At 38.1% G+C, this 23268-nt stretch overlaps 2 protein-coding genes across 2 annotated transcripts; both read right to left on the reverse strand.

The window, feature by feature from the left end:
- Positions 1 to 9851: 9851 nt before the first annotated feature.
- fbxo4 (F-box protein 4) lies at positions 9852 to 17267 on the reverse strand. Its single transcript, XM_055161787.1, has 7 exons — positions 17005 to 17267; positions 15796 to 16064; positions 15080 to 15306; positions 14457 to 14528; positions 13706 to 13876; positions 12531 to 12742; positions 9852 to 12204 (listed from the first exon to the last, which is right to left on the reverse strand). The coding sequence occupies exons 1-7, from the start codon at positions 17155 to 17157 to the stop codon at positions 12112 to 12114; spliced, it is 1197 nt and encodes a 398-aa protein (XP_055017762.1). The 5' UTR covers positions 17158 to 17267; the 3' UTR covers positions 9852 to 12111.
- A 64-nt stretch (positions 17268 to 17331) lies between these two features.
- Positions 17332 to 20197, reverse strand: rimoc1 (rab7a interacting mon1-ccz1 complex subunit 1). The gene is made up of 6 exons (XM_020937944.2): positions 20089 to 20197; positions 19481 to 19590; positions 19163 to 19309; positions 18640 to 18771; positions 18398 to 18512; positions 17332 to 18308 (listed from the first exon to the last, which is right to left on the reverse strand). The coding sequence occupies exons 1-6, from the start codon at positions 20180 to 20182 to the stop codon at positions 18073 to 18075; spliced, it is 834 nt and encodes a 277-aa protein (XP_020793603.1). The 5' UTR covers positions 20183 to 20197; the 3' UTR covers positions 17332 to 18072.
- Between the last annotated feature and the right edge of the window lie 3071 nt (positions 20198 to 23268).

The raw sequence follows: 23268 nt of genomic DNA on the forward strand, positions 1-23268 counted from the left end.
GTAAACAGAAACAGACTGTCTCTAGATCAGAAATGGATGAAGAAGCAAAAAAAAAAAAAAGAAGAAGAAGAAGTAAAAAGTTATGGAAGATCATTGTATTCACCCAAATAAATAAATATTTTCTTGCAGTGGTCCAAGAAATGACTCATGTTGTGAAGTAATTGTGAAAGTTGAAAATAAGAGTAACTGTCAGAGAAACTGTCTATGTAACATCTGATCTATCATTTGGAGTGCTAAGATTGCTCAGATTGTGGTTTGCCCAAAGAACAGACAAAAACTTTAGAACTACTGAAGTATATGGAGCTGTGCAAGAAACACAGATGTCCTTTTGCTCATACATATTTTATTCGTGATAGAAGAAAAACCAAAAGTACTGTCATGTAAATAGAAATATGACTCATGCAGAAGTAAAACTGCTATTTATTTTCAAGGTTTTTCAAGTAAATGTAAATGAGAACTACATGTAATTTTAGATTTGAGAGATTTGTTTAACAGCACATATCGGCTCACTTGTAAGTCCAACTAAGTCAGTTCTTTCTGGTCAGACTGTATGAAAATAAAGCTCAGTTTGCAAAGTATCAATAGTTTAAAATGGAGCTGGAGGACAGGTTGAAGTTCTGTGGTCAAATGTGCTGCTTTATTGTCTGATTGCAGATATGCTGACCTTGTTGAACATCTCTGTAATATTTATTTTTTATTCATGGTAGAAAAGAAACCAAAAGTACTGTTACTTCAACAGAAATATGAGTGAAAGTGCAGTTTCTTTAGTTTTTCAAGTAAATGCAACTGTGTATCTGTCTATCTTTAGGAGGGGGGTATATGTGGCATATGTTTCACTTGATTTCAAAGTAGCCATCAGGAAAAAAGACAGATGTATAGGTCACATTTTACAATAGTACTGGTGGAGGAGCATGGACCATCTGAAAAACAACATAACCAAACCAGCCCGTGTGATTGATGGTCGGTATTTTCTTGGAGCGGTGACTTCTTTACTGTGTGTCAATGCTCCAGTGAACGCTTGACATAATTCATGACGCTATCTGGAGAGATGGGATTGGCCTGTCTATAGCGCGCCACCCTAGTATTTTTATTTCCTGCTGTCCTCCTCTCTATTACGACAAGTTATGACTCAGGTTCTCCGAGGCTCCGATCTCACTATAAATTCAGACATCACCGCATTAGCAACTTGTGGCATAGAGGAAACCGCCACACACACACACATCAGACAGGATTTACAAACTGTGTGAGCATCTTTTCATTTACATAATTTTGGAATTGTTACAGATTGGGATGTTACATCACAAGATTTTTTAGTATTCATCTTGATAGTTTGCAGTGACTTGGGGTTGTTCTATGTGCATGTATGTATGTGGTCATACCAGCTTGTCAAAGCCTGATCTCATCAGATCTCAAGGCTGGGCCTGGTTAGTACTTAGGTGGGAGACCTCTGGGAAAATCAGGTGCCACAGTGGGGCGCCAGTGGCAAAAACTGTCATTGTGTCTTTAGGGAAGACTCTTCACCTACATCGCCTAATATGAAAGTGGAGTCTGCGTGAGTGTTAGTGGTGGTCAGAGGGGCCCATGGCACAGATTGGCAGCTGTGCTTCTGTCAGTCTGTCCCAGGGCAGCTGTGGCTGCAATAGTAGTTTACCATCACTGGGTATGGAGTGAAATAATAATGTTCTGCTCTGTTGACTTACTTATGTGTTTGGCAGAATGTTCAGCATGATGACACAATGCACACATTAGGAAACACTGCCAAAATATGTTTTAAGAAAACTCAAGAAAAAAATACAAAATGGATTTACATAACATACAGTAGGTCAATATGATCATTCATGGTCGTGTTTAGGTGTTTGATTTTCAACAAAACGGTGACAGTAAATAACTGAAATATTCTGTAAGAGACTTAAGCACAAATCAGCTCACTTCCAACTAAATTACAACTAAGGCAAGGCAAGGCAAGTTTATTTGTATAGCACAATTTGTACACAAAGTAATTCCAAGTGCTTTACAGAATGAGAAATACATTAAAATCATAATGAAAACAAATCAAAACACAAATAATCATAAAGATTAAAATTAAAAAAGAGAGACATAAATTGGAGAGAAGAGTGCGGAATGAAAACCTTTCAGTTATATGCACAGTTAAACAGAAATGTTTTGAGCCTGGATTTAAACAGTGTCACAGAAGAGTCTGTCTCACATGTTCAGACTGTTCCAGGTTTTAGCTGCATGAACCTGAAACGCTGACTCCCCTTGTTTAGTCCTGACTCTGGGCACCAGCAGGAGGCCGGTCCCTGAGGTCCTCAGAGTGTGAGATGGTTCATATGGCACTAACATGTCACAGATGTACTTTGGTGCTCGCCCATGGAGAGACTTGTAGACAAGCAGAGCTGCTTTAAAGTCTATTCTCTGAGCCACAGGAAGCCAGTGCAGAGACCTGAGCACAGGACTGTGTGGATGTGCTCGTGCTTCCTAGTTCAAGTAAGGACCCGAGCTGCAGCGTTCTGGATGTTCTGGATAACTAAGTAAGGTCTTTCTGGTCAGACTGGCCATGCAAAAGTTAAAAGAAATATCAAATTGAAGTATAAAAAAGCCTCAGACAGGGCAGTGCCAGCAGTTAGCGTCACATTCACTGGGAATGTTGATGACAGCTGCAAAGTATCAATAAATTAAAATTAAGGTGGAGGTCAATGGTAAAAAAATGTGCTGCTTTACTGCCAGATTGCAGATTTACTGACCTTGTTTAATTTCTCTAATTACTGGGTCTATCTTCATCAAACTCAAATTGGCAAAAAGTCCAACATGTTCTCTGTCAGTGCAACAAAACAAAAGTGAAATCAACTCTTTCACAATAACCTCAGAAAGAAGTTCCATTATTCCACTCCAGGATTATTGGCGTGATTGTTGTCAGTTGATAGGACTTCAAACCAAGAGATTCATGTGGCAAGTTTGTGGGGCCAGAACCTAAGAAATACTGACAAGGTTCAGTGTTTATGGATTTTTATGTTGCTATTTTTTTTTATTTAAAGGTGCATTGCACTTTTTTTTTTTTCTGGTAGAGGATCTGCCACCTTCTTGTCTCCATGGAGATATTATTGCTTTACCTGGAATGTTCCATGGTTTGACCTTAAACATATCCATCTAGCATTTATTCATTACGAGTGTTCTAGTGCTCAAAAATACAGTAATTTCTTCAGTGAATATTCAGCCTATTAATCTATACTGTGAAATGTTGTATACAAAGCAATCACATTTCCATGGAGACAGCTGTCCCCAGTAAAGAAGATCTTCCATAGAGTTTCACTGGCCCTTGCTCACCATCTGAGATTATATCACCCAATCCTAGAACATGAACGCATTAACAAAATGATTGCTTCATAATTGATGACCCCTCAACATGTTTTTATGTGGTGGTGGGCTGTGATTGGAGGAGGCTGGGGGTGTCTGCTGAATCGGATCCTTTGTATCGGGCTGCTCATCCCTATAATGGCGTCCTTCCACTGATCAGGGCCTTCTTCTGTATCGAATGTGACAGCAGAACTATTCATGTGGTCCACAGGCTGCGACGGGGTTAGCCTAGCTCTGCTCCACCTTCAATGGGTTTAGCATTAGCGTGAGTAATAGAACCGGACATCAAAATAAGGCCACAAATTACTGCTATTGTTACGTGTTAATGCTTCATTCATTAAAAAGTTATGTTTTTAATTGTACGATTATCTGGTATAGTCTAGTTTTATTTGTCAGTTAGAAAATAATATTAAAAAAAATGCAAATGCCTCTGCCATGATTTTACTGTTCCACTCAGGATCTGGTAGATTATTTTTTTATGCACTTGCCCTTTATGCTTTTCCATGATAAAATTAGAATAGTAATGGGAAAATGTAAATATAAGATAAAGGTTTGCCTTTTTGAAAGTGCAACCAATAAGCAAAAAGATATTACTTGACAAAGGCATTTATTATGAGGACAGGACATCCAATGAAATCTTCTCTGGATAAAAGTTAGTCGGAACAATGTTTTTTTTCTTACAATGATTTAATTTTAATTAAGTATATCAAGTTCTTAAAGGTGCAGTATTTAACTTTTCCTGGTGGAAGTTATTGCTTTGCCAGGAATTGTATTATACGTATTTATCTTGTATTTATTCAATTACTGGTGATTTATTTGCAAAAAAAATAAAATAAAAAATACATGTAAAAACAAGACAAACAGAGAAATTCAATTTGTCAACTGGACAAACATTTATTTGCTCGTCCAAGCTGCTTCTTCAGTTCTGGTCAAAATGTTGGTGTTGGACACTTCTTTATATCTGCCTGAAGGGATGAGCTAACTACACTGAAACTACTCTGAAACTAACAGACCTACTTGTTTACAGTTTCTGTTTGTTAGCTAGGCCTATTGAACTTGCACTGAGTGTGGGGTCATATGAGTATAATCATTCAGGGCCATAATGGGAGCTCTCACACCTTTGTGCCTGACCTGGCTATCCCTGTTGTTTTCTTAGTTTGTTTAAATTTAGGTTTGAGGATGGAGTTGTAAATAGGAGAGGAGAGAGTTCAATAGGCCTAGCTAACAAACAAACTATGAACAAGTAGTTGAGTTAGTTTCAGAGTAGTTTCACTGTAGTTAGCTCCTCCCTTTAGGCAAATATAAGAAAGTGTCTACCAGCATTTTGACCAAAAACCGCGAAAGCAAAACATATTCGACCAAATAAACGTTTGTCTAGTTGACAAATTAAATTTCTGCTTTTGCTGTGGATTCTTCCTGGGTGACTGAGGGCCAGTGTTGGGAAGGTTACTTGTAGAGCCCAAGTCTCCTTGAATAGGCAAGTGTTTCCTGTAGAGAAGCAAAGACTAAGATATCTGAACATAAGATAAGTCTGCTTAAAGACAATAAAAAGCCCAGTCTTTACTTAACCGTATTAAAAATATTACTGATAGAGAAATTATTTCTATATGAGATCACTGCTGCCTTAAATTATGTCCACCCTACTGTTAGGTGTCATATTGTTTAGACCTGGTTTAGTCCTGGTTTTAGTCCTGGTTTAATCCTAGTTTAGACCTGGTTTAGACCTGGTTTAGTCCTGGTTTTAGTCCTGGTTTAGTTCTGGTTTTAGTCCTGGATTAAGTCCAGGTTTTAGACCTGGTTTTGTCCTGGTTTTAATCCTGGTTTAGTCCTGGCTTAGTCCTGGTTTGAATTCTGATTTAGTCCTAGTTTAGACCTGGTTTAGTCCTGGTTTTAGTCCTGGTTTTAGTCCTGGTTTAGTCCTGGTTTTAGTTATGATTTAGTCCTAGTTTAGTCCTGGTTTAGTCCTGGATTTAGTCCTGGTTTAGCCCAAAATGTGAAAACAGGAAAATACCAACATGTAATCCATTTATTTCAACAAAGTAACTGTAATCTAATTACCACTCATGGAAACAGTAACTGTAACTAAATACAGTTACTCATAATTTGTACTCTGATTACGTAACTCCGGTACATGTAATCTGTTACTCCTCAACACTGTTGAGGGATTTTTCACACATGGAAAAACAGCATTCTTACTGAGCTCCCTCCACATATCAGACTTGTGACTTGCTACTGTCATCTGCTCGTCTCCATGGGGATAGATTAGTTTTTATGCCTTCCTGTGGAATATCACAAGATCCATGTGTACTCCCCATCAAAAGTCTGAATGTTCAAAATTTAACCCCATCAGCAAGATTATTTGATTCTGACCACGATGAAACAAATGGATATCATATTTTTCTGTGGTTGCAATGATCATATGGGGGTCTGTCTGTTTCTACTGGATGGCTATCTGTTTCTATTGTGCACATAATGACAGTGTGGCCTTTGTGTCACCTGTAATGTATTTAAGCTTGTTTCCCATCACCGCCGTGGCCATTCACAAAGCTGTCCGAACCCACGAGCAATTGGATTAGTTCGGAGGAGAGGAGGCCTGAGGCTGGATGCGTAACCACATCAGCGGACACATTTAAGGCCGGATCATGGCGCTCTTGTTATTTTATTGCACAGGGTCAAAACGATTTACAAATAATTCGCTAATAAGACTTCCCAAGCGTATGCCACTACTGGTCCCCTAACCGCTATACATAACAGCGGGAGATGGGGAGAAGAGATTGAAGTGAATTAAAGGGAAAGAGGCTATCAGCATGAGAGCCCAGCCAAGAGCAAAACAACACAATTAAGAGCTATGGTTTGCCTAATCAGTGAATGAATCATGTAAATGTTTTTCAGGGCTAGCGTAAATGCAGGCAGTCGTTGCAGAATACCAAACAGGGTCTTAGCATTAATGAAAAGAGGAAGGGGGGAGAAGACAGCTGGTGATTGGAGTGTTGTGTGCTTTTAGTGATTATTGGGTTGTTTTTAACACAGAAAAGTAAAGATGGTTTTTAAGGGAGAATTTTTAGGCCAGGTCTGCAAACACACTACCACAAGGGGTCAGCAGTAGATCCAGGGTGTGGGTCTGGACCACAATCTGGAATTCAGTATTTATTATTTTTGGTTTATTTATATGGATTAAAAGGACTGTATTAGGCTGTTGTGATTTATGTTACAGTGTTGTTTCTAGAAAAACAGACCAGGAGTTCTGTGTTTTGTTTCATTTACACATGTTTAACACACAAACCCTGCATATTTAGCCTGAGTTCTTCTCTCAGACTGAAAACACCCTGTTCCACCCTGTGATGTCATGTGGTAATACAAGAAGTGCTCTCCTGTGGTTTTTAAACTCCATACACCTTCACTAGAATCATTTGGATAATTTCAGCCCTGGAACTGACAATCTCTATTGAACAAAAGGTAAAAGAGAGATATTAACTTACTCAAAAGAAACAGAAAACGTACACCAAGGTTCTTGTAGAGGTGCAAATCCAAGGAGCAGCAAGACAAAAGTGAAAGCATGCATAGTACACTCAGACTTTTTTTTATTATTATTTTTCAATAACGTTTCAGAAAAAAAAAAGCCTTTATCAGATATTTTTCTTGCTTTGAACCAACTGTACCAACTGTGAACAAAAACCAAAAGCTTTTGGACATCGGCCATCTGAGTGTGCTATGCATTTTTTCACTTTTGCCTAGCTGTTAACTTACTACCACTTCATGACATCACAAGGTACAGGGACAGATAGTTTAGAGTTTTGAAGATGACTTCAAATCTCAACTGACTAATAAGTGCATTTAATGTGATTAACTGAGATTCAGGAGCTGGACCATACCTCAGCCTCCAATCCAGCCAACCACATCTTATCTCAGCCATGCCTTCAATTACCCAAAAGCCCTATTTATACGGCCTATCCTAACAACACCGTGCATGTCAGAGCTCGCGATCCCCTCCCTTCCACGTGTCTTTCGTCCATCCTTCAGTCCCAAGACAATATCTTCAAGGAGGGGGGTTCTGATTCAGCTGGGTGACCATTTTGGTTTGGAGATTATACCCCCACTCTGAATCTCCCCCCAGCCATCAATAAATATTGTTGTCATGTTGTGGCGTGGCCTTTGCTAGTGAATAAAGGATTACTCAAACATGCGAGAATGAAAAAACATAACTCCATGTTTATGACAACATTACAACATCACTTAATGCTCACAAGAGTCAAATTTGTGTAATACAGAACCTTTAATTGCTATATTTCAAGTGCTTAACATTCTTTTAGATGCAAGGTAAAGATAAATGGAGGCAGTGCTCTGTCTGAAGGTCTGTTACTCAAGACTTTAATCAGAATTTTGTTTTATCACATTGTGACCGTGAACAACAACAACAGATGAGCTGATTTGTGCCCACTAAAATAACACTGAAGTCACAAGTTAGCGTTAGGGTTTTTGGTTAGCCACACACACCCTTCCTGTTGAAAATCAAACACCCAAACAAGGCCATGGATGTTTGTATTGATCACAGGCTCCTGAAAATGCGTTGTTTAAATCCATTTTGTATTTTGAGTTTTCAGACCAGACTTTATGCCAGATGTCCTTCATGATTAAAGCAATTGGCATGGATGTCTTATAGTTGAGGTCAGAGTCGTGCCCAGAGATAAGATTCACTGGCTTGAGTTTTTTTTCCTATTTTGTATATTTATAATGACTTCATTTAGGTACAATGAATGAAGTATTTGTTGTAAATGGATTGTGGCCAAAACTAATTTCCATTCATAGTACATGGGACCAAGTTAGAGTCTAGACAAAGAAGTCTGCAATGTCACAAAAATCCATTTTTCCTTTCACTTTATCGGAGCAATTTGGTCATTTAAAAATGCAATATGTAACATTTCTGGTGGAGAGTCTGTCAAATGCTTTTTTTCACGGAGATGTCACTGCTCTGCTTGGAATATTGCACAGTAGTTTACATTTATTCAATTACAGATGGTTTTATAGCTCGAAAATACCTAGAAAAACACTGTAAGTGGGGTTGCATCTCCACAGATCTGACCTGTAACTTGCTGTGGTTTGGTCTCCCTGAAGATAGGAAGGTTTAATACCATAGTCTGAAACATTCCAGACAAAGCATTTGATGGACACTCCACCAGAAACGTTACACAAGGCACCTTTCAGAGAAGAATTGAAGACTTATAATATACAAAAACAGAATATTAAAAACTCCAAAACATCACAGTCAGCAGTGTTGAAATCTCGGAACATAACACAGATGCATTTTCCAGTTACATAAGCTGATATATGAGCGGAGTAATGAGCCATGGCCTTTCCCCCTCATTGCCTTAAGCAGCAGACTGTTTGAAAATGTCTTTAGGGGTGCGCACATGTACACAATATGAGCAATTACTGACAAATAAAAGACATTTTCTGCTACTTTCTCCTGTTAAGTGCAGGTAGGGTAAATTGCACTGCACTGGCAAGCAGGTTTGTTGTGAGGTTTGAGCAGCAGATGCATTCAAGGCCACTTAACTTTTAGTGCAGAGCAGATAGTGTTATGTGAAGTGTTTTGTCAAAATGTATACAATTTTATCAATAATTGGGTCTATTTTATCTTAGCACTCAAACTGGTGGCACAAATACATTATGAGACACACACCCCACTAATACTACTAAATTTTCTTTCCCCTGAAGTTAGAATTGTGAAAAATAAATTGTGATTTCCATCCTGTGATTATTTTGTCGTATCATAACTCACTATTTTTATAATTTATCCATCTCTCTGCTCAAAAACTTTCCCCATTTTTCCTGTTGGTTACCCCCTGTAAAGCTCTGAGTGAGTGACAGCTGGATTTAACCAATCATAGTGAAGTGTGGAGTTTCAGGAAAAGCAACAGTGTTCATGAAATGTGGTAAAATCTAAATTGTGATCTGACTCTAACAAATACACAGTGGATCAAACATACATATTCTTAATGCTACTTTTGAGTAACTGTATTCCAGCACTTTCTCATTTGGTGGTCTTCAGAATATAGTTACTTTCCTAAATTAAAAGAAAGACATGGTAACGTGCATTTGTGATTTTATTTGTCTCTAATTAGACATAAATGAATGTATGATAAATAAAGCTGTTTGTAATTTCATGTTTTTTACACTATAATATAATGAAAACTGGTGTAGAAGTATTCTAAGTATATTTAATATTTATATATTTTACAAAATACATTTTAATGCAAGTATTCAGTATTCTCTAACTAAATACATTTTCAAGTATTTTTCCCATCACTGGAAATATATCATTAGGGCTGGGTATCATTAAGAAGTTGTCGATACGATACATACCTTGATACAGTGAGCTTTCGGTTTGATTCGATATATTTCAAATCGATTCAATACAGTACAATAAAAAATAAATGCTAAATCATGGCTGTGACATTAAAAGTCTTTGTTAAATCATGGCTGTGACATTAAAAGTCTTTGTTAAACCACTTCTTGTGCAAAGGGAATATGAAATACAAACATTTTAATCATCAAAATAGTGAAAATGACAAATGTGTCACATAAACAACTTTCCTTCCTCTGAATAAGCAACAAAACTGTAGCGCTGTAACAAAATAATTTAGTAAAATATACCAAAAAATCCTCTTGGTGATATATCGATACAGCAAGACACGATATCGATACTGTATCATCACATTAAATTATAACATATATTGATATTTTGAAATTGTTGCGCACCCCTATATATCATGTTAATATACAGTATCTGGAGGAAGTGTCCGGGGTGAAGGAAGTCTAGGAGTCCCTTTTTAGACTGCTTTCATCGCAACCCAGACCCAGATAAGTGTAAGAAAATGGATGGATGGAATATACAGTATATTTTTTTTTATTTAGCTATCACTCATTTATATCTTCTGTACTAATTAAACAATTTTTACATACTTCATCAAGGTCCACCCAAGATTTTAGTGCACTGTCCCGGGTCGGTCCATTTGAAGTTCCTGTGACTCGTAATCCCCAGGGGTTCTTTGTGATTGTGCAGCTGGGAGTCTGGCACTTGGTCCATTCCAAAACATGACCTCTGGCCCCGCACCCTCACCACTGCTACGTTCGAGAAAAACTCAATGTTACTTAGAGCATAAACAAACTGGGAGTGTACTTGTGACCCACATCTGTACAAAACTTCCAGATCCTTGCAGCTCCTCTCACTGGTGGGTCCTAATACTGGATCAGAGCGCAATAACACAGGATTTGTCAATGTTTTCTTGGGCATTCAGACAGCTCTCAAAACTACAGAGCGTCTAAAAAAAATGAATATCATGGAAAAGTTCAATATTTTGTTACTGATTTTGAACTTTTTCATGACAATTTTTTGAGATGGTATGTAAGTTCCCAGATAACTAACCAATTTATTTACAAAGTGGTTTTAAATAAGCAAGGTTCAATATCACAGAAAACGCTCATGAACTCACTTCTCCATTTTGCAAAAGCTGACTATTCCACCCATTTCTGTAAGTTTAGTCAGAAAGGCATTCTCAGTCTGGTTGAACTAGTTTAATATATCTAAATTACACCAATCATGGTCCTTTTCATTTTTGAAGGCATCTGTGAAAGTAATTATTTCGATTAAAGGAAGCATTGTGTGGAGGAGGTAAAGTTCAGGTTACTTTTTTGCTATGGTTACAGAGGAGACTAGAACAATGCCTGGCTCCTGAGAAGTGCATTATCTTGTCATCTGAAGTCTGAAATAAAGATAAGATTGTACAAGAGGTTTATTATAATATGATAGGATTTGGTGTGGGCCATTATTTATAGAAAGTCCCTCCCGTACTGTGAGAGGTGCTGAGAACACCATGAAATTGCAGATCTGAAAGTAAATGACTTATATACTTACATTAGTTATAACTATGTACCAAAATCATGTTTATTTTAACAGCATTATAATGTTACAGTACATATCTAAATAAGAACTATATGAATTTCAATACTACAGTAGTATTATTTGTAAAAAAAATAAAATAAAATAAAAAAAAAACTAAACAATAATTACAATAGTCAAATAAAAAAATAATATTACAAAGAGACCAGGGATACACCAATCCAATACTGATTTCAGATATCAGCACTAATACTAATAAAGTGGATATAGTGACTGGACACAAATTGATGAAATAAGACTACGGTATACTGGTCATAGTTGGCCCATAAAATCTCCTAATGTTTTATTTACACAAAGTTGTTCTGTCAGCACTTGTGGGATAAATAACAGCTACATAACATATTTGGATATTTTTTGTTTGTTATTTTTGTTTAAGAAGTAAATGCTGTTTTTATCTCTGCACTGGTATCGGTTGATATCGGGTATCTTAAAGCTATTAATAAAATCGGTATTGCAAACTGAAAGAGATAAATCGGTACATCCCTAACAGACACTACTTTACAACATTTTACAAAAAGTGACAAAAGAAAGTACAATATAGTACATAGTGCAGATTATACTGTACAAAGACCCTGTCCGTGTTTGTTCAGCCATGATGAAATAGTCACAGAAAATTAAAACGCAATCTCTGGATAAGTCATGGTTCACCTCTGCATACCATTCCAGATTGAGTCCTTTTGTCCATTTTTTTTATTTACATTTCCCACTTAGATTCCACTTTCAGTATTTTGAACTGTTCTGATGTTTTTTCTTCTTTATGTTGACTCTTTAGGAGCAAATAAGTGTATGTATAGCAACTATCTACTGTGTAATTTCACACCAGAGCACCTCAGTAACCAAGAAATGCCATCCAGAAGACCTGATAGTGATTCCACCACTACGTCCTGGACCTAAGGAAGAAAAGTTACATTCACAATATTACAAAAACATTAGCTTAAAGGTGCACTGTGTAACATTTCTAATGGAAACAACGGAGACAAACACGTTACAGCACTACAAGACATTACAATTCAGATCTGTGGAGAGTTGCCCGTATACACAGAAATAATTACTATATTTTTGAACAATAGAAATACCCATAATGATTAAATGCTAGATCGATATGTTTACTGTCACACCATGGAACATTCCAGGGAAAGCAATAACATCTCCATGAAAACAGAAGGTACCCCACCCTCCACTGTTCCACCTTTAACTGAACCTTCTTCTGTCTTACCATCCAGGGGTTTTCCAGCGTGGTCAGCTCCAGTCTCTTTGCCATATAGACACAGGGCACTCTCTTTGCAATAGGATTCCCAGCATGCTGCGTTTCTGAGCCTCTGTCCTCTCTGGAGACACAGGACAGCACCAGCAGCGGCCTGGATGTAGAGCCCCAAGCCGAGCTCAACAAAGCCTGGATCTGAGCGGGTTCATTCTCACCCTCATCTACTGAAGAGGAGGCAGAGGTGGGTTGTAATCAGATACATTTACTCTTTTGAAGCAACTGTAACATAAGAGTAGATACCATAGATACCACACTTCTGCATTTGATAAAAATAATAATGCAATCTTGAAATATCTAACGCTTTTTCAAGCATTATTAATGCATCTTATACTCTGTGATTCTAAGATATCATTGTAACCAGTGCTGTCCTGGGCTAGACTGACTGAAGTGGGGCTGTCATCAGCACCATTAGTGTCCAGCATAACGTCACAACAACAGTAGCAGTGGAGCCACTGCTGCCCACTACAATGCCTGGTAGTCCCAGTCTCTCATACCAGGCCAAACACTACTTATCTATCAAAATCTGGTTTCTTTAGGTAATATATATTTTTAATATATATTTATTATTACATAAAATGACCTCTCGTGAGGTTTAAGCCATGTTACCTCCTCAAAAACATACCTGAAGTTGCCTTTTGTTTCATTCACACATCTGAGTAATCCTTTATTATTAGTCTGTCTGTATCTCCAAAGCTCAAAATCCTCCGTTCCACTTTGTGATGTCAAAAAGTAGCAGTTTTTAAGTTAACAGCTTTTACTTTTAATTCAGTAAATTGGAAATTCCTGGGCTGAAATCATCCAAATGATTCTAGTGAAGGTGTATGGACTTAAAAAACACAGTGGAGCAAGTACTGTATTACCACATGATATCACAACAAGTGTTTTCAATTTCATATTTGCCTATATATGCAGGGTTTCTGTGTTAATCACTTGTGAATGAAACAAAACACAACTCCAGGTATGTTTGTGATGAGGAAACAACATTATGACATAGATCAGAAAATACTGTAATACAGGCCCGTTAAGTAACTGTACTCTTACTTGAATAGATATAAAATTAAACAACAGCGTGAATTAGTTAACTCAAATTGGTAAAATCAAGACACTAGGACGTTACCAGTGCCCACCTCTCTCCGCATTGGCCACGTAGATGAAACCATTGACTTCCTGACACACCTGCTGGACATGTGGGGCCGGGGTGTACGTCGGGACCCCAGAGTCAACATCTACTCCCACTGTGAAGAGTTTGTTGTTGACGTTTTGCTGCTGGGCCCTGGCCCTCTCTCTTTCGGCCCTGTAGACAAAGTTTGTGACTTTAGAACAATAGTGCAAATAGGAAAATAGAAAAGTTTCTTAATAAGGGTCCATATTACTCTTACTCTTACCGATTTATGTTATAATGCTGTTTCCTCGTCAAATACGTACCTGGAGTTGTGTTTTGTGATATCACACGTTAAACACACAAACCCTGCATATTTAGGGTGACTTCTTCTCTTACGCTGAAAATACTTCAACCTTGTGATGCCATGTGGTAATACTCAGTGCTCCACTGTGTTTTTAAACTCCTTGAGTAGAATCTTTTCGATAGTTTCAGCTATGGAATTGTCAATCTCTTCTGAACTAAAGGTAAAAGGTAGCTGTTAACTTAAAAACTACAGCTTCATGGCATCACAAGGTTGAACAGAGCATTTCAAGCTATGGAGATGTAGACAGACTAATAATAAAAGCTTATTCAAACATGTGTGAATGAAACAAAACACAACTCCAGGTATGTTGTTGATGAGGTAACAACATTCTAACATGGCTGAAAGCTCACAGGAGTAAGTCCTGAGTAATATGGGACCTTTACTTTAAATAGTAAACATGGCTGTACCAGTTTGTTGAAGTACAGTGTCAGAATGTTGAGCTTGTGCTGGTTGTTGAATAAGAAACTGATACCAGAGCCAATACCTACAACAAAGATGCATATTATTATAATAGCAGATAATCATTTCAACATTGAATAGAGAAATAGTAATATAATGGATATATTTGTTTGTAAAATGTCCAATATGTTAAATTAAAGGATAGAATATAGTATGTTTTTTTTTTTTTTTTTTTTTTTTTACAACTTACAGTCTTGTGTTAATGGACAATAAGTGAATTATTTTAATGCTTCTGGCCCATGTCTTCTATGAATGAATCTAGAGTGATGTGTGCAGATAAGAGTACATTAGACTTTAAGCAGACAAACATTCATCATAAATGTGGCTATTCAAGAGAAAGTGTCTGAGATATAATGCTTTATATAGCTGCAACTCAATTATGGAAAAAAAAAATCAGACTTCTCCTAAGTTCTCCAAACAATATGACATTGCATGATTTACAAAACAGATGATTTACAAAAGAGGTCCAATTGTAAATCTATGGATGTTGTGAAATGTATTTGCAAGATGTCATTTCTAAAATCTGTCCCAATCATGCCATCTGCTGGTGAACTGACAAAGCTGCAGCTGTCTCACCATTGATCTGTCTGAGAGGGTGGCCTGACCCCGACACAGGAAGCACGTCTGGAGCATACAAGAGCCGTGTGACAAAAGACACGTCCAGCTGCTCCATGCCTGGGCCAAACATGGCGTAACGAGGCTCAGTTGAAACCACCAGGGACTGAAGGAAGGAAGTGAGCACTTTGTAGGGCGCTACAGAAGGAAGCCACTGCTGTCTGCAGGAGGGGGAGCCTCTGAGGTACCTGGAAGACCACAGTCATTTATTGTCAGTGGTGGAACATAACAAAGTAGTAGGATACTTTACTTTTGCTTCACTACATTTTGAACAAGACTGAAAAGTAAAAGTATTTTTATTATTGTGTGACATCTGCTGAAAAGGCTGATGGTTTATTTTTATCAAGATCATAGTTTGAGCAAAGAAAAATATACACATAAAAACAGCTAGGAAATAATAAAACAACTGTTTCTGTTGAACAAAATTCAGCACAAATCTATATCAAAATCATTACATTTGAAGTTTTATTAGATCTCAAACTGTGCAAAAATACTTTTACTTTTTACTCTATTTTATTTATAAACCTTTCTTTTACTTAGGTCAGTTCATTTTTACGTGAGTATTTTTTGCTTCAGTATCTGTACTTTTACAAAATTGAGTACTCCTTCCACAACTGTTTAAAGTGAATATCATTACACTTTAGTCTGTCACCATTATGTACCAAAACATTACCCACTCTGCCATGTAATCCACTCTAGGTTCAGTGTCAGCCCCCTCTTCTCGATCATCCAGGCTTTCCTTCTCATCAATCAGAGGTGCATCCAATAGCTCCAGCTGAGGCATGCTCAGATGATCGATGGAGCTCCAGAAAGGCATATCTCTGAGTAAGAGAAACCGCCAGAGCAGAGGGTCTCTCACCATCCTTCTCCAGTAGTGACATGTGGCTCCGAGCAGGCAGAGGTCAGCCGGGGACAGAAAGGTCATGATCAAGAACTGTAGGTCAACCTGTAACATCAAATATACACTCAGTTTTTGAGACTGGTGGAACCGAGCAGAAGAGACCAGTGGTGGAACATAACAAAACAAAAGTATTGCATTATAAATTTTAGGTGTACTTTAATTAAGTGAATAGTTTTTACTTTTACTTCTACTTCTTTTACTACTTTATTTATACTTTCTACTCCACTACTACTACTACTACTATTACTATTTTTGAATAAGACTGAAAAGTAGAAGTAGTTTTACTATTGTGAGAGGCCTGCCGAAAACCATGCAGGTTTATTTATTTATTTATTTATTGGTATAGTTTGAGCAAACAACTCTGCACAAACTTATTGTTACTTTTTAAAACATTTTGAAGCAAGTACATTAATAGATTTTTTTTTTTTTTTCCCTTTAGTATCTGTTCTGTTACGCAAGTAATAAAACTGATTAAGCTTCACCCTCTCATCCAAATGTCTGCGGTTCCAATTCGTGCATGCTCGGCGATATGAATTGATACTTTACAGCTGATGACACAACATCCATGCTGGGGGAATCACAGTCTCCCTAAATGTGTTTTTTAAATCCATTTGGTGTTTTAGACTATCTTAATTGTTAACGTGTGCATTGCAACACCATGGAAATTTCTATATTCCGCAATTAGAGATACATGCAGAACACCCCCAGCGTGATGCCACTGCAAAATATCAATACACTGGCCAAAATGTTTCCTTCATTGCCATGTCATGACAATAGTCTGTAACAAGTTCAAACTTCTTATCTTTATTATAATGTTGGATATGTCTGCATATTTATAACGATCGCAACATGCGTTTCCAGTGCGCCTGTGCCATTCAATTTATTTTATTTTTATTAATCAGTTTAATCAGAGTGACAAGGATAAAACCGCAGTAAAACATGTGTTACCTGGAAAAGGAAATGCAATTTAAATGGTTAGTATTACCGGTAAACTTTCCAAAAAGCCCGGCTGAGAGTCTTCTTGGTCCGTGTCCACAGCCGCTGTGACTGCGCTGCTGTCGGGGAAGTACCGCTCTCGGAGCCGCCGGAGACTGCGGACCACCACAGACTCACTGAGACCAGGGACGTGTCCTGACATTTCTCTACAGTAAACCGCAGCTGGTGTCCGGGAGGTTAAGACAACATGACGGACGGCCAAAACCCAGCTCAGTTCTGTTTACGTGTGTCAGGGCAGAACACTTCCTCATTTCTGACATCATCCAGGAATTATGGGAAATGTGGTTCCATACAAAGTTCACAACTCAGACAAAAATAGCAACGTGTCTCGTGTATTGTCAACGAAGACATAAAAAATGACAAACACAATTACCCTCTCTTTTGTTAAACAGAAAAAGAAATCTTTTGAGTGACAGCAAATGGAAATACAGAAGATGGAATTGCATCAGATGGAAATACAAATGAGTTGTACAAAGCTGAACGAAAATGGACATGTTTCAAAGTGTGAATAGATCAGATCTTTTCAGACATTTCTTCTTTGCCTCTCATAGACACACACATACAATTATATGTATGCAGTTATTATATATTAAAAGCATAGCAAAATGGCAACAAAACAATAAATAAAAAGGTTACTGTGCAATGTCTCATTTCAAGCTGGATTATCTTTAAACTTGTAACAATCTTTAAAAAATGAAGGTCAATATTATATTAACATTTTTATATTAATATTTATGTTATTAAAACACATTCCTAGAGCAAAACAAATGCCCTGCTCAACAGTCTGGAACTAGGGTAAGTAGCCTTTTCAGCAGGGCAGGTCAAATAAAAAACTTACACAGTGCCTTCTTGAAATGTTAAAACTCTCTCACCTCTGATTCTCCTGCTTTGGCTGGGGCTGTTGGCAAACGTTAACTTTTAAACTTGAACAAAATGATCCCTCTTGATGCCTTTAGTTAGACTTTCTCAGACTTGGACCCCACCTTTGATGGAATCACTCTAGTATTTGGGGTTTGGCACCATTTCAATACTGACGACCAAACAGAGCCAGTCTGTTTCACTGTAAAATACTCAAGATTTCTTTAGCGTTTTCGGTGTTCCAGCCCTGGCCCTGTAGGGGGCCCTCACATGCAGTAACATATTTATTAAGAATTTGCGTGCCAATGTCCCGAAACTGGAGGCGGTCCTCTTTACGTTCTGTTGAGTCTGCGCTGCAGTCTTCATACTTCACAGCCCAGAAACACATCTCTCCAATGTACATCATCGTCAACAGGTGTGTGTCTGAGAAGACACCTGTTAAGCAAAAAGAAGTTTAAAGTGTGTTATCTGGACATCATGTCAAACCATTCACTTCTCGTGAAAGAAAAGACTTGTATGTTTACCTTCAGAGAGGAAGTTGGCTGTAGTAGTGTCATGAAGGACAACCCCATCACTGAGTTTCACAGAATTCCTCACTTGTAACATCCTCATCAGGTACCGCACCCCCTCCTGAATGCACTGGAGCAGAGTGACTGGATTTAGCAACTACTTATAAGCCAACTTTAATTATACCAATTATACAGATGTTTGTTCTGCTCTAGGCAGCTTGAGTCCATAACTGTTCAAAAAAAAAAATGAAATTCACCTTTAGGAATGTGTCCTTGTTTTTCTTAATCCACTGTTTTCTCTGGTGAAGAGTGTGGCAATACATGTACAGCAAAGCTCCACGTCTCCAGTAAAGGCATTCAAGTAACTCGAGGCCCAGCACAGACTGCACCTGCACAGTCAACATGTTCATGGGGTTTTGTGCAGTCAGGCCAAAACATTCTATGCCAAAATACAAGTCTGGAGCTCCATGGTTACAGTGTGCTGAATGCCCATGTAGACAAGATACTGAAGAATATTTAGAGAGTTTCATCTTGGAAATTGCTATCCAATGTAGAGTCTACCATGTCTCATAGTGCTTGTGACATAATTTAACATTAGTTAGTACTTTTGCAACATAATTTGATAAATAGCTGCTAACATATCATTTTAACAGTTTTACTGTGTATTTTGATTCTAATCTCTGCACTGATGATACTGTTTGGCATCGGGTGTCATAAAATACGAAAACTCAAGTATCGGTGTCGTTCTTGATTAGAGCAGCTCACGACTGGCACACTCACCTCTTGACCTGGGGCCAGTCTCCCAGCTAAAACCTCAGGTTCAGTTAAATCTTGAAGAAGCTGCTGGATTTTCCCTGGTGAACATTCCTCTGGGAACTCCAGGTCGACCAGTCTGTTCTCCTCAAAGAACGTGATGTCCAGAATCACCTAAAGAATCACAAGTATGTTTTTGTTAGAGCTGATTATGAACGTCACTGCAGACAAACCCAGAGCATTGTCACTTCCTAGAAAAACAATACTACTGTGTGCATAGTGACATTTTATATCCCAATGCATTTAAATAATAAACATTTCAAGACTCAGTGTTTTGCTGCATACCTGCGTGTAATCCTGGAGCAGCTTGGACAGAGTGCTGCTCTCCCCTCCGTGCCTGAAATAGCTTTTCAACTTCTCGAGTATGGAGGCTGCATTCTGCAGGTAATCATCGTCTAAAACCATCAAACCGAAAAAACAAACGTTATCTCACGAAACGAAACCGTAACTCGTCCTTTTTACGACATACAGACGCATCCACGTGGATGAACACACGTTACTAAACAAACATAACACGACTGACAAAGCAACAATAAACACACAGATCTACAAAGCGTAAGCTCTTATCAGACATGTCCCCGTTAGCAAACGCCTCCCGTTTACAAAGCCATTTCTCAGAGTTTCCGAGTCGTTTACGTTTTCGCTCTCACAAACTGAGACTTCCCTGAGCTCTGATGAACCACAAACACTCTAAGTCTCCTGTGAACACCACGGGAGCATCTTTGGGCAACATTTTGCTCACACAGCGCTGTTGCTATAGTTGCAAGCTAACTGGGATAACATTAGCTTGCTAGGTTTGCTGGTAGCTAATGAAGTAGAATAGCTACAAATCTCCCAAGAACTGCCCTAAAATACCTCGAAATGGTAAATACGCATTAAAGGACGGTGCTTACCTGGTTTCTCAGCTTTAAGACTGGCGCATTTTACGTCTAGGTCGAATATTCTTCTCTCCAACTCAAAACCCTGTCGCCTGTAGTCGTCGGCCATGACTGAAAGTGAGGTCACGTGACGGAGGGATTAGTCACGTGTTTACTAAAGTCACAAAAGCGCGTGGCAAAACATAAATACAAGAAGAAATAATCAAAACGAGGTCGTATTAGTCAGCTGTGGGCATCGCATTTCATAAATGTTCTGTAGGGGAAACATCTGTATTTTAGACTTATCGTTTTGGAGCAGTAAAATAGGCCATACTTGGCCTACGGCTACAGACTTAAAGGTGCTCTAGGCTCTATACATTTTCTGGTGGTGAGGGATCCGCAGTTATTGTTTTTCCTGCAGCGTTCAACATTATGGCACTGACCGTTTTTATCTTGCTGTCTTCCATTACAGGGTGTTGCTTTAACACACACTGAAAAATATGCACTCTTATTGTGAGCGGGATCGCCTCTTCAATGATCTGACCTGTAACTTGATCTGGTACTTGTCCCCGTGCTTGTCTCCATGGAGATAGATACCATAAGTTTAATGCAATACTACGGAACACCATGGATACAAGTCGGTGGCAGACAGTCCCTCCACCAGAAAGGGTACGCCAACAAAGTGCACATTGTTACAAATGAATACAATATATTAAAAATATCTTCAGTATTTTGGACAATGGCTTTTCTTTTTTTTCTTTTTTTTTTTTTTTTTTTTAAAGGGGCTAGGCTATTGACGATAAACCAACACAAGGGGGCAGTATTGTATCACTCAAAATGTTGATTCTTAGCTCGGAAAATCTCAATATATTGTTATTAAGTTCACCCACACAAAACTTGGCCTAATAAAATTGTTGTTTAATTTTACTAGCGTAGCTGTCCTTGAATTATGCAGATTTGTGACTAAACGAAACTAAAGCCTATCATTGCTCATAATGAATGTTGTGAAAGTGCAAGAGAAAAGTTGATAGTTGTTGGTTGTTGTGTGATTAGCAGAGCCCCAGCTGCTCTACACAAGGTTGAATCAGTCCCTCCTAATGCATAATCCATGAGTTTGTATTTTCCCTTGAAATATGAGTCTCCCTTTGAAGTGCACTGTGGTATTATTGTTCGGCGTCCTGAAGAGTAATAATGTTGATGTCTCATATGAGCTGTAATTACTGGATCTGGAGGTAGGAGGGCACTGCCAAAATGGGCTTGAAGTTTTCGGTGTGGCCTTGCTTTGAAGTAGAATAGAGAAAGCAAAGTAGTGTTTATCAGCAAGGAACACACACGTTTGTCTACAGATTGGGACTAATATACACACACCGAAGCAAACCGTCAAATAAATAAAACACAATTTTTGGTAAAATCACAACAAGATAAAAAAAAAAAAGATTCAGATTTTTCCCCACTCACCTCAACTTAATCGAGAGATCCTGGCCCCTGTAGTAATCTTGTATATAGCATAGCATTTTTCCAACTCCAACTGGGACTCAATGCACTTTAAATCAAAGAACTCACCGGACAGACACTGAGAGCACGGAGGTTGGAGGTGTCTTGCTCGAGGACACATAGTATTCAGCAGTGGGAGCTGGGATCAAACTGGCAATTTGTGAACTAGTGAATCTCACCACTCATCAAATGTTATAACTGATAAAACAGGATTGGTGTTGATGTATTTGAGGCATGGGCCACAAAGGTTTTTAATGTTGTAGAATGTGTTTCCAGTCTGGAGTGGACAGTTTCAAAATCACTTTTAAAATTTTAAACTCAATTTTGATAGTAGGCCAAAGTCTAAGGTTTAATTTCTCAATAATATTGAAAACATTTATACAAAATTTTATTCTATTTTGAACATAAAATAAAAGTTCAATCTTCAATATTGCCATGTGGTTTTGTTCTTGTTCTGATATAAAACTCTTCTGTCAATGTAAATGTGTCCTATTTAAGTCTCTTTTTTAGTATTGTACATGCTCAAATGAGTATCCGGTTTCAGTCCAGGTTTTACTATGGACTTTTTCACTACTACACTACTGTAAAAAAAAATACCAAAAACTTGAAAGTACTGTCAATGTACAGTGTAATACCAGACTGGTGTATGTGCCAAGTAAACAGTGTGATGGTATCCTCTCTCTCTTTGTCTCTCTCTCTCTCTCTCTGTGCGTCATTTGTAGTGGTGCGATGAGGCGCCCTTGGCTCCGGCTGCTGTTGAGTCAAAGCGGACGTGGAGCTCTGGTCCATCAGCACATGAGAAGGCCTCCCTCCATCTGTGCTCTGGAGGACAACTGTGCGTCATGTTTGGTGTGATGGTGACGAACTGTGATGAAGAGTTAGTCTCAGAAGTAGGATTTTATAATACGGAGGAGAAACCAACCTAGTTTTTTAATCAACAAAGTTAAAGGGTTACACAACAAAAAGTGTTGGGTGAACATGACTGTGGTTCAAGGGTGGGCAGAATATGGAAATATTGATCTTACTGTGAATGTTGTTTTGAACATGCAAAATGTGATCAAATACATCACTTATAATAAAAAATGCTGCAAAAAGAGTAGATTAAAAGTGAAAATAGAAATAAAAAAGTTCCAAATGTGGGAATAAAGTGATTTTTCTGCACTTTTGTAACATACTTTAAAGGTGCATTGTGTGTTTTCTGGTGGGGGGTCTGTCAAATACTTTTCTTCCTGAAGATGTTATTTATCAGTCTGAAATGTTTCACAATATGGTATTAAAACTTTCTATTTTCATGGAGACCAAAGCAGACCCAGTTATAGGTCAGATTTGTTGAGAGGCGACCTCAATGCTTGCATTTCTAGGTATTTTTGAGCTATAAAGCCACTTGTAATTTAATAAATGTAAAGTAGAGCTGTTTAATGTCATACTGTGGAACATTTCTGTCAGGGCAATGACGGACCTTCTTCTAGAAAAATTTAGTCATGTTTTATGTTTTAGTACATTTCTGTTCACTATTGTGTTAAAGATATCAAGATTTTTATATTGCCCACCTTACCACGATTGTCAAATAACTGGAACTTTGGATGATCCAAACTCTGGTGAGAGAAAACTGTTCTGTCCTTGAGCAAGACTCTAATTATCCAGCCTCAGGGCAGCTATGTCTACACATAACTCATTTAATTTAGTCTGTTTTACATCAGACTTTGGCGCTGCTGCTTATTT

Source organism: Boleophthalmus pectinirostris, unplaced genomic scaffold (genome assembly GCF_026225935.1).
Source record: "Boleophthalmus pectinirostris isolate CB_2022bp ecotype Guang Dong unplaced genomic scaffold, ASM2622593v1 HiC_scaffold_4, whole genome shotgun sequence".
In the NCBI taxonomy this organism is placed as follows: domain Eukaryota; kingdom Metazoa; phylum Chordata; class Actinopteri; order Gobiiformes; family Gobiidae; genus Boleophthalmus; species Boleophthalmus pectinirostris.

Excerpts from the sequence above, each read along its gene's own strand:
- rimoc1 (XM_020937944.2), bottom strand. The coding sequence starts at position 20,182 with ATGGCCGACGACTACAGGCGACAGGGTTTTGAGTTGGAGAGAAGAATA. Across the intron at positions 19,310-19,480 it reads TGCTCCAGGATTACACGCAG|GTGATTCTGGACATCACGTT; the intron begins GTATGCAGCAAA and ends GTGATTCTTTAG. Across the intron at positions 18,513-18,639 it reads ACAAGGACACATTCCTAAAG|TGCATTCAGGAGGGGGTGCG; the intron begins GTGAATTTCATT and ends ACTCTGCTCCAG.
- fbxo4 (XM_055161787.1), bottom strand. The coding sequence starts at position 17,157 with ATGTCAGGACACGTCCCTGGTCTCAGTGAGTCTGTGGTGGTCCGCAGT. Across the intron at positions 16,065-17,004 it reads GCTTTTTGGAAAGTTTACCG|GTTGACCTACAGTTCTTGAT; the intron begins GTAATACTAACC and ends TTGATGTTACAG. Across the intron at positions 14,529-15,079 it reads CCCTCTCAGACAGATCAATG|GTATTGGCTCTGGTATCAGT; the intron begins GTGAGACAGCTG and ends TCTTTGTTGTAG.